At 44.5% G+C, this 11,225-nt stretch overlaps 1 protein-coding gene across 2 annotated transcripts in view; it reads left to right on the top strand.

Annotated features, from left to right (window-relative positions):
* The first annotated feature begins 9,682 nt into the window (after window positions 1-9,682).
* Window positions 9,683-11,225, top strand: part of RASEF (RAS and EF-hand domain containing) — a 52,486-nt gene continuing 50,943 nt past the window's right edge. For both annotated transcript variants that reach the window (XM_060235395.1, XM_060235394.1), the window contains exon 1: window positions 9,683-10,921. In XM_060235395.1, the coding sequence (XP_060091378.1) occupies window positions 10,476-10,921 (446 nt within the window). In that variant the 5' untranslated portion in view covers window positions 9,683-10,475. The remainder of the gene's footprint in view (window positions 10,922-11,225) is intronic.

Here is an 11,225-nt window from a genome sequence, read left to right as displayed (position 1 = left end):
TCCAGGTGAAAGCTGGAGATCACTCAGAATTGCAACTGCTCTCTAGATGGCAGAGATCAGATCCCCTTTAGTTGTCTTCACTTGGGTGGATAGGAAGACAGCAGGGGGGGGGGCACTCGCCCAGACCCTTTTTCTAGAGCCCGTTCTATTTTTCTGAGTGATCTCTAGCCCTCACCTGGAGATTTAACAACCAACGGGAAAACATGGTAAGGTTAAGTCCTGGAGAAAACCATGTGTTAACAAATATACAAGCAACAACACTTAAGTTCAGTCAGTATCGCATATATATGTATATATTTATATTCCAATATCTAACACAACAATAACTTTCACATTATTCCACTTCTGACCATGCTCGTTTTCTAACTAAGCAAACATTAAATAAGCAGTATACAATCATATCACACTAATTGCTAAGCAACGATGCAGAGAGTTCACAGTGAAGAGACAAGCTCTATACTTGTCCAAGAAGTGCAGTGTCCAAGAAGGTGCTGTAAAGTTTCTTCAGCCAAAATAAAGTATAATACTGTTATACTGGTAAATTTTCTTCAGCAAAATGCAGTGTGACACGCTTCTGGTTTTTTGACATGTTTCAGTTTTAATTTTTTTATTAAGTTTCAGTATAAAGGGAAAGGAATGATGCTGGGATACAGAAGCAAAAAAAATGAAAAGAGTTAGGGGAGGAGCAAAACAGAAAAAGAAGGAAAAAGAAAAACTGTAAATATAGCAGTTACATTTCTACCTTCCAAACCTGATACTAAATTCTTTCTACCTGCAAGTCTTAAATTTTAACCCAATACAACCATTACATTCTACAGTCTTATTATTTTATTATATTTTTTTACTATTCTATTGTTTATTATAAATCTAAGCTATTCATCTTTAATACAAACAAACGAGAAAAGCAAAGAAACCAACCACAAAACAAAGCCCGCTGGTTAATTTTATCGTTAGGGATAAGCAATAACTTTAACAATATTGACAATAGTCATAAGCAGAGAAGATGAATATAAATTCTTTATCCTTAATACTACCTTAGTTGCTTCCAACAGAGAAAAAAGGGAAAAAAAATAAAAATAACAAAAGACCAAAATAAAACCTAGCAGATAATACTTTATCTATTCCAATATCAACAAATTCTAATGCTAAAAAAACCAAACCAGGTGCAGTTCTTTAAAATTTTCAAATACCTGTGTTGTCTACCTTATTATAAATTGATCCAAATTAATTGTTTGTCTAGAGTGAATGTTTAAGATTCATTAAACTTTTTGTAGACTATATCTCCTATTTTCCTATTACTCCAAGAAGCACAAGTTTAATAAAGAGTGACAGCCTCATTTCCCATACTTATTATCTTTCCCTAGGTAAGAAATCATACCATCTCTGTAACCCTCTCTCTATTAAATTGCTCTATTTAAAAAAAGTAGGATCCCTAGATGAAAACGGCTTCCTCTCTCACATTTATTTTTGCCTATGGAAAAAAATCATACACCTCTATAACCCAGTCTCTATTAAACTGCTCTATTTAGCTTTGAAAATATATGATCCATAGGTAAAAGTAACAAACAGAAGAGAAGCATTCAGATTCTAAAAATCTTGTTTGCCATTTCAAAGCCGCACACCTCTAGAAGTCTTGCTTGCCATTTCAAAGCCATTTCCAGGCCACACGCCAGTTTCCTTTTATTAATTCCATGTTGACCAATTAAGAGAAAAAGTGACATATGACTCACAATCGGTGCTTTCATCACTTTAAGCTTCACAAATGTTCCAAAAAACGAACCTTAAAAGGTTGCATAGATGATCCTATGTAAAATAAATGGCAGCTGCAGTGAAGATAGTAAATTAGTCTAGAATGCTCGCAGTTGGTATACTGTTGAAGGTGCCACGTAAATGTATAGATAGTGACAACATCCGTTTGAACTGTATAACAGCAAACAGCACAACTCTTGCCGCATTTATAGTGCTCAATGGGTAAATACGGGTTCCAGGGATTCCCTATAGTCAAATTGGAATGTACCAGAAGGTCCTTTAAATTCTGTCCCCTTTAAATTCCGACTAGCAGACTAATGTGCTGTAATTTAATCGAGCATTGGGTGTACGCCCAGGACCTGCCCTAGGGCGCATGGTGCCCTAAGCAGACTTGCAGCCCGCTGCCACCCCCTGCACATCCTCCCCTCCCGCCACGCCTCCTCCTCCCTCACCAGGTCTGTTTCAACACCCAGGAACTGGCAGTCGAATGCCGCACACCCGAGCTATCTAAAGGTGCCCCCCCCACTTATCAGCTGATCAGTGGGTAAAACCATGTGGTGCGCTCACTGTCAGTGCTGTGGCAAGCCACCAGCAGCGGGAAGGACCACGAAGCCTGAAAGGGCAGCGGGTGCTGCTGCCTCCTCCCCACTTCCTTCCCAGCCAGGAAGTGGAAAGGAGGCAGTGGCAGCCCCATTCTCCTCTCTTCCTGTTGATCTGTACAACAATGCTGTGCGGTAGTTAAGCTGAAAGTCTGGAGTGGTCCAGAATCATCCAGTCAGCTTCCACAGCTGGGTGGGTCTTGCAGACCCTGCTCTGAAACACCAACTTTTATGCCAGGGGTGGCCAACGGTAGCTCTCCAGATGTTTTTTGCCTACAACTCCCATCAGCCCCAGCCATTGGCCATGCTGGCTGGGGCTGATGGGAGTTGTAGGCAAAAAAAAATCTGAGAGCTACCGTTGGCCATCCCTGTTCTATGCAATACTGTATGTTATAGGGAGGTTGCAAGCAGTCAGGCTTAGAGTAGCCAACCTCCAGTTGGAGCCTGAAGATTTCCTGGATTACAACTGAACTCCAGACAATCCTCGTCTGTCCTGGGGCAAGGCTGAGGAGAGGAGGGACTGACAGGAAAGAGGTGGCAGCCATGGCATCTGAGGAAACACTCCTGGCTGGGCCAGGCCTTGTTGCCTAGTCACATTACAACAGTGATGGCAGCTCCCTGGCTATTTCGGCAGCCTTTGGAGGCTGTGTGTGCTAGGAAGCCATCTCTGTGGGCCATTGATGGGGCAGCAGACGTCTGTTGCTGCTGGTGCCCGTCCCACCTTTTATGAGGCTGCAGTAGAGCAGCAGCCTTTTCTGAGGCCAGTTGGCAGAGAGGACAGAGAGAAGCATTGGAGATGTGTCTGTCTCTGAGGCAAGACTGTTTTGGCAGTTTGTTCAACATTCCTGGATCTGCAGTAGTCAGCCAATGGGAGGCCAGAGATGCTGACAGCTGTGATGGGTCAATGGTTTGTAGCATGCACTCCTAAGCCAGTGGAAGCACTCAATTTGGCCACCACCACAGGGGAATTATTATCTATGATATGGACAGTCCCCATAGGGTATAGTGGAGCCAAATAAATTCAGCAAATATTTCACAAATCCCAATATCATACTGATATTGAGATTCAGAAATATTGGGAAATACTGATTTTTTGGGGTTTGACCCCCCCCCCAAATATATTTTTTTTCCACATCCATAATCCTAACTATGGAAGTTTAGTGGTGACTTTGGTCACATATTCTCAAGCTGACCTACCACACAGGGCTGTTGTAAGGATAATATGGATGAAAAGAGTATGATGTAAGCTGCTTAGAACATAAGAACATAAGAGAAGCCATGTTGGATCAGGCCAAAGGCCCATCCAGTCCAACACTCTTTGTCACACAGTGGTCCAAAAAATTATTTATATATACACACACATATATATAAACACACTGTGGCTACTAGCCACTGATGGACCTCTGCTCCATATTTTTATCTAACCCCCTCTTGAAGCTGTCTATGCTTGTAGCTGCCACCACCTTCATGACTCTCGAGCTTTCTAAGGAGCCTTTGATGAGGAACTTTATCAAAAGCTTTCTGGAAGTCAAGGTAAACAACATCTATTGGGTCTCCTTTGTCTAGGGTTGCCAATCCCCAGGTGGGGGCAGGGGATCCCCCGGTTTGGAGACCCTCCCCCCGCTTCAGGGTCGTCAGAAAGCGGGGGGAGGGGAGGGAAATGTCTGCTGGGAACTCTATTATCCCCTATAGCGATTTATTCCCATAGAAAATAATGGATAATTGATCCGCGGGTATCTGGGGCTCTGGGGGGGCTGTGTTTTGAGGTAGAGGCACCAAATTTTCAGTAGAGCATCTAGTGCCACTCCCTAAAATATCCCCCAAGTTTCAAAACGATTCGACCAGGGGGTCCAATTCTATGAGCCCCAAAAGAAGGTGCCCCTATCTTTCATTATTTCCTATGGAAGGAAGCCATTGAAAAGGTGTGCCGTCCCTTTAAATGTGATGGCCAGAACTCCCTTTGGAGTTCAATTATGCTTGTCACAGCCTTGATCTTGGCTCCACCCCAATGTCTCCTGGCTCCACCCCCCAAAGTCTTCTGGCTCCACCCCCAAAGTCCCCAGATATTTCTTAAATTGGACTTGGCAACCCTACTTTTGTCCTCATGTTTGTTCACCCCCTCAAAGAACTGTAACAGGTTATTGAGGTACAAGTACCCACTGTGGAGAAATGTGGGGTACAAATGAAGTAAATAATATAGTTGAAGATGGGGGCAGATAAAATGTGGGTAGGTGGGAAGGAGAGAAAAGAGCAGAGCAAGGTAGGACTATGAAGGTTGCAAGGAAGAAGGAAATAGGGAGGGGAAAACAGGGAAAAGTGAGGTGCCCCAAAATATTTGTGAGTTTGACACTGCACAACTAGGCCATAATTTTATTGGATGCTGCCAGGAGGAGGGAAAAAAGCTATCAGGAGGCAGGTAGACAGAAGGGCAGACAAAGGTAGGTTGGTTGAAGAAGGAAGGGAAAGAAGGAAGCAGGAACAGGGGAGAAACTATGGGGATTGTCATGGAAGAAAAAGAGGAAATAGTAGTGGAAGGAAAAATAAGATACCCCTCACAAGTCCCTGTGGGGGTCCCCTGCTTGTAAATAGATAACAATAAGACAGACAGACAAGTCAACAATCAGCTGCCATGTTTTCTGCGTTTCAGCATCACAAAATGGAATACTTTGATTAAATGTGACATGTTTCAGATAACAATTATTGTAGTTATTCAGCATTGTGTCATCCTTCTGATTCTACAGCTAGTTGCATTTTAAGAACGGAGATTTTCTATGTCTGTGAAACATAATATAAACAAAAATCTTGGTTATATTAAGGTCTGGTAAATTCATACTATTGTATCAGCTACTGAATTCAAGTAGTACACAGTGTACACTTAAAAGGAGCTAAATTGGATAGATTGTTAAGATTTAATTTTGAGTAGAGCTGCATTCAAACTGATACATCTCTTTAAAAAAAAAACAAGGTACGTAAGACATTTCAGAACAAAGCCTTGTTTTGCCATTTAAAGCTGGGAGCTTTGCCCTCAATGCCCACTGTTAAGGCTCATAAAATAAATCATCTTTTGTATGGTGCTTTTTGTGCCAACTGTTTGAATAGCATGGGTGGCACCTATGGCTGCCACATAATTGCTAAGCCTGCTGAGGTTGAAATGGGCTGTCTGAATAATATAGTAGGTGCCATTTGTTTTGCAGGTTACATTTCCTCTGTGACAGTGCTGAATGAAAGCATGCTTAATCTTAGGAATCAAGCCAAAGAAAAGGGTCAGAAATCAGTTGGGCTACTACAAGACAAAACCCCAGTTTTTTGGTTCTCCTGCACACAAATCCTGAGCCTGCCTTGGAGTACTCCAAAGGCTATGTCAGAGGATTAGTTCAAAATGCAGCATTATGCTGCTATAGCAGCTACATTCCTGATTATTAGCCAGTGTTGGAAATCTGCTACTCTACCCAGAATATTGACCTCTTGGATAATATTTTGAACCTAAACTCCATCTTAGATTGCATATATAGCTGGAAACAGCTATGACTAATCCACTCTGCTTGCCAATAATTACTCAGAACTTGTAGAAAATCATCAAAGCCCTCTCAGCTCATAAAGCCAAGGTAAGTACCTCCCTGAGCATACTTATCTATGCCTTAGACTCTTGCCATCTTCAACTTGCCTGAATGACTCCAATGAGCATGATTCAAGCAACAACAGCACAGTAAACAAGAATTTGTTCTCTGATGCAATTGTTAAGTGACCATCATGAGACTCCTATATAAACCAAACAAGCCCTCATATTTTAGTTGTGCCTTTGTTGCTAGAAAACTGGATTTTCTGTCTGCTGCCCAGAAGCTGAAGAATCTGCTGCTTCCTAGGTCAGGACACCCTGTCTTGGCCAGAGTGCAGATGATGAACTGATATTGAGCTAAACTGATTTCCGCCTCTTCTGTGTGGGATCTTGATTCCCGAATAGCCTCTTCCAGTATAGCATGCTATGATACTAAGCATGTGGTGCTCAGGGTCTTAAAAGGTTGCCACCAGACCTCAGATTCAGCAGGAGCTCACAGGAGCACAGCTCCTGAACCTTTCTGATGGCTCCTCCTCTTCCTCCCCACCTACCTTGTCCATTGAATAGTAGGTGCAGCTGCATAACAATCCCTGAATTAGGAGAGCAGGCACCTAGCCAACCAGCACGACCCCAGCAACCCTCATTAACCCCTGGAGAATCTTGCACCACCCCTTCTCCACTTCTTGTGTGATTTTGGGCAGCAGGTTGCTTACTGGCTTTTTGACTGGGAGGCGGGGTGGTGGCCCAGGAGAGCCCCAGGCGAGCAAGGCCTGCTTGGGCTGGCTGGATCTCCAGCCAGCCCAAGCAGGCCTCGCTCCCCCAGGGCTCTCCTTTCTTGCATCAGGTTGCTTTTGGCTGGGGGGAGTGGCATATGCTACTGAATTATGCTAATGAGCCCCACCACCCATTTTTCTACAAAACAACCTCTGGTTGCCACTAATATCACAAGCGCAAATTATTGGGATTTTGGCTCCTAGTAGCATCATTTCTTGTGCTGTGGAACTCATTATTTCAAGGAAGTCACAGAGTGATTTCATGCTCGAGTGGCATTCATTCATCTTATAACTGTTTATAAACTCCAGCAAAATTACAAGTGGCATTCTCATGGAGAGTTTGATACTATGGACCAGATAGTAGGTGACCATAATTTCTATCTCATTACTGTTCATTATTACTTAATTCAGATTAGAAGGCAAATTGTATTCTGCTTGAATTTGCTGCTTATTAGGATGAAAATGCTTGCAGACTGAGATTTTAGTGTTGTTTATATTTCCTTATATTAATACTAGAGTGGCACATGATCATTTGCACTTGGAAGGCACGGATTCAGATTTAGTTCTGGTATTACAGAAATCTCTCTCCTCCCAGTTGAAAAGCTGTAAAATGTGTGTAAACAAAATTCAACAGGGTTAATTTAGACATAGAGCAAATATTAAGTATTAAGGCAACCTATCAATTTAAATGATTGTCAGTAAATCTATCATGTAAATATACACATTAAAAAAATTATATTCCTTAAATCAAGAGTAGTTCTGTTGCTTTAACATGGCTATTATATACACAGGCTATGCAATCTTAGTAGTTGTCAAAATGTGTCACAGTAAGACTATGTTCTGAAAACAGGTTCAGTAAGGAAGCACTGTCTGAAAGTGAATCTTAACCACCTGACAAAACCAGTGTTACAACTACATGCCACTTCCTTTCCCTGATTGTCAGAGGAGCTACTTAAGTACACTGAAAGGTCAACCTGTTTGATTTTTAGAAACCACCCACTTATGAAGATGTTTAGACTAGGGTTGGATCCAACCAGCTTTTCCACTAGTTTGCTATGAAAAAGGCTATGCTGGGTTTCATGGGATCTGCCTGGACGAACATCATGTGGGACAGGGAATGGAGGAAAAAAAGGGGATTAAGTGCAATTGACTGAAAAAAATTGACTGCATCCAACTCTAGAGATGATTTGTGACAGTTTTCAAATGAACCCTGTCAATTAAGCGAAACACTATAAGTAATGTCTAAAGCTATTCAAGATTTAACATATCTATCAGTGATATAGCAGACATAAGGGCAGGGCTGGTGCGTGGGAGTTGGCAAAGTCGGCTCTTGCCTAGGGAGCCACCTGGCCTAGGGTGCACTGCTGGGCACTCCCTCCCCAATGCATGACTCTGGTTGCTGACTGCTGTCACCTCGTCCTCTCCCACTACCAAGCTGCCCTCAACAAAGCCAAGTCACCCCCCTCTCCCCAATGTGTGATTTGGCTTCCTACCTCGTCGTGTCCTGCCACCCCCCTTCCTGACGTGGCTGGCAAGCACTTATTCTCACGATTTTTTATAACTTATATATTTTTTGAAAAATTAAAAACCAGTAAATTAAAAATGTGAAAAGTTTTAAGTTTGCAGCTCTTTATTTTCCCTATTTTTTTAATAATGGGGGGAGGCCTAGTGGGTGATTTGCCTAGGGCACCAGAAAACCTAGCACCAGCCATGCGTAAGGGTCATAGATTCAGTCCCTGCCATATCCAGCTAAAGGATTTTTGGCTGCAGCAATACAGGAAAGACTCTGGGGGCCAAGCTATGTATAATACCAGGTTTCTATAACTGGAACAGATTTGTTAATTAGGACCTTTAAAAAGTGACAAAAGGGTGTGTAGGGGGGTTGTGGATTGGGACCATGGTCCTGAAGGACACAACTCCTCCTCCTCACTAACCCTATCTGTTATGCCTGCCCCCATCCCGCCACTGGAGCTTACAGGAGCTTGAGGGGTGAATTTCAGTCATGGAAACAGAATAGAAATTTGTAGACTGTGGCTCAGTGGTAGAGCATCTGCTCACCATGCAGAAGGTCCCGGATTCAATCCCATTTAAAGATATGAGGTATTATATCCTGCCCTTCCTGCAAATGGGCTCAGGGCAGGTTACAGTATTAAACAATAAATCAAACATTAAAAACTATAAAACTTTAACCCCTAACAGGATAGCATTTAGTTATTTAAGAACTAGATTATGTAAAAGGCTTCTGCCTGAGACCTGGAGAGCTGCTGCTTCCCCTTCAAATAGACGGTACTGACTTAAGGAGCCAATGGTCTCATTCAGAATAAGGCAGCTTCCTAGGTATTCATGAGTCTCTCTTTCCCAGCATCAATACCCTGTTTGGGACCAAATAACACACCTGGCATTATAGTCACAAAGTCCAAGGTCACCTGTTTGATCACTTGTTTTCTGAGCATTTTACAAGTGATGTAAATACCCAGGGCTTTTTTTGCCTGGAAAAGAGATGCTGAAACTCTCAAGAGAGACATGAAGGAGAAACACATGGGATTCTTTGGAACAATATTATTTTAATGTGTTATGAACTCACCTCTACTTTAAACCAGTTGCAAACTTCAGACACATCACCAACTTCCTCAGTTCTTTTTTGGGTGGTGCTTTTAGTGCCTAACTTCAAAGGATGACCTTGAGACAACTGTGTTTGGATAAAAGACTGTCATGCTCCCCTGGTTCTCCTCATGAATTTTTGGACAGTTTTTGAGCATTTTGTTTCCATGAAGGGGTTTCTGGTACTCTATTCCAGTGTGCCCCCCCCCAAAAAAGCCCTGTAAATACCACTTAAACTTTGGAATGAATCACTTGTGAATATATCATATTTTGGTGCTTACTTTTTAAAAGTGAGAACAGTGGAGAACAGTGTTCATTATGGAATGAAATCCCAATGCCTACTTGGCTACCAATGAATTTAATCTACCGTATATATTCAATGTGACAGAAGCACACTCTATGCAATCAATCTTTTTATTTTTTGCTTAAAGAAAAACTTTTCTCCTGAGGAATCAATCAACCTCTTGTGCAAAAAAGAAAAAAAAAGGGGGGGAGGAATAGCAACATTTGAAATCTTGGCTGGTGCCAGCTACACACTGGGAGGGATTTTCCAGGTATGCCTTTACAGGAAGCACTACAAGGAGCTATTTTTGTCTTTAAGATAGAGCAGATAAGAAGCACGAGGAGCCTACCTGCTCACAAGAAGCCTAGCGAGTAAGCAAGGGGTCCTGGCATGAGAATCCTGAGAACTCAACTCGAGAGTTTTCATATGGTTCGTGCGCATCACGGCTAGTCAATCGAGCGCAAACGATTTAACATCCTGGGACAATGTCACGTTAATTACGCTCGCCTTTCTCTTTCTCCTCCCCCTTCCAGGGCCTAGAACGATTTGGCTGATTGCAAAGAAGCGAGAGCTGCAGGGGAACCTCCTGAGTTCTGCGCGCCAGTTTCCAACGTAACCGGGCTTTTGTTTTCGCACACCGGAGCTATTTGTAGCCCCAGCGATTTCACGAGAAGGAGCTGCCCTTGCACAGCCAGCTGTTTGAAAATCCTGGAAGAACTTTCTCCGATGAGGGGAGGGGCGGGGCGAAGGGCGGCCCCAGAAGGCGAACCCGGGGGCTGGGCGCCGGCAGGTTGGGTGAACTCCCGCGGGGGCGGGGGCGCCTCACCTGGCAGCTTCGACTTTCTCTCGTTCCCGAAGCCGGATCCCACTTGCGCGCTCACAGCCGCAGTCCGGCCCGGCTTCGCTCCCCTGTTATGGGATCCCCCGAAGGAGGGAAGCTGGACATAAAGGACGTGTCCCGGCTCCGCTCGCTCTTCCTCGCCTGCGACGTGAAAGGCTCCGGCCGAATCGAGCGCGACGACTTCGGCTTGCTGTGCGCAGAGCTGCGGGTCCGCCCGTCCGAAGCCGAGACGATCTTCCAGCGCCTGGACACCGACCGCGACGGCGCCATCACCTTCCCCGAGTTCGCTCGCGGGTTCCGCGGCGCCACTCGGCGGCGGAGGCAACAACAGCACTGGAAGAACCGAGGAGGAGAAGCCTGGGACGAGGAGATGGACGACGAGGGGCGCGAGCAGGACGGGAGCGACGCCTTCGACGTTTTGGTTGGGATGGCGGCGGCGGCCACTGCTGCAACGGGGCCGAGCCAGGCTTGGCGCGAGTTCGAGCTTCGGCTCGGCGAGGAAGCAGGATGCATCCCCAGGTAAGCCGTCCTCCCCTGTGGACGGAGGCGCTTTAAGATCACCCGTTTTCAGGACCCATGGCTGCCCTGCGGGGGGGGGGTGTGTGTGTGAGGGGCATCCCATTTCTTCGGCGTCTGCCTGGAAGAGGGCTCCCGCCGTTTCCTAGCAAAACTCTTGTCCCTTTAAAAGCCCTACAGGACGCGGCAGATTCTGCAGAGGGTCAATGATGTTTGCTTGCTTGGAGATGCCATAACGGGAGGATTCTATTCCAGTATAAGCTTCGTGGCCCAGGACCTAGTCTAGTGGGTCCTTGCTTGGTAAACA

This window comes from Heteronotia binoei, chromosome 4, assembly GCF_032191835.1.
Source record: "Heteronotia binoei isolate CCM8104 ecotype False Entrance Well chromosome 4, APGP_CSIRO_Hbin_v1, whole genome shotgun sequence".
In the NCBI taxonomy this organism is placed as follows: Eukaryota; Metazoa; Chordata; class Lepidosauria; order Squamata; family Gekkonidae; genus Heteronotia; species Heteronotia binoei.
This window is presented reverse-complemented; position numbering and strand designations above follow the sequence as displayed.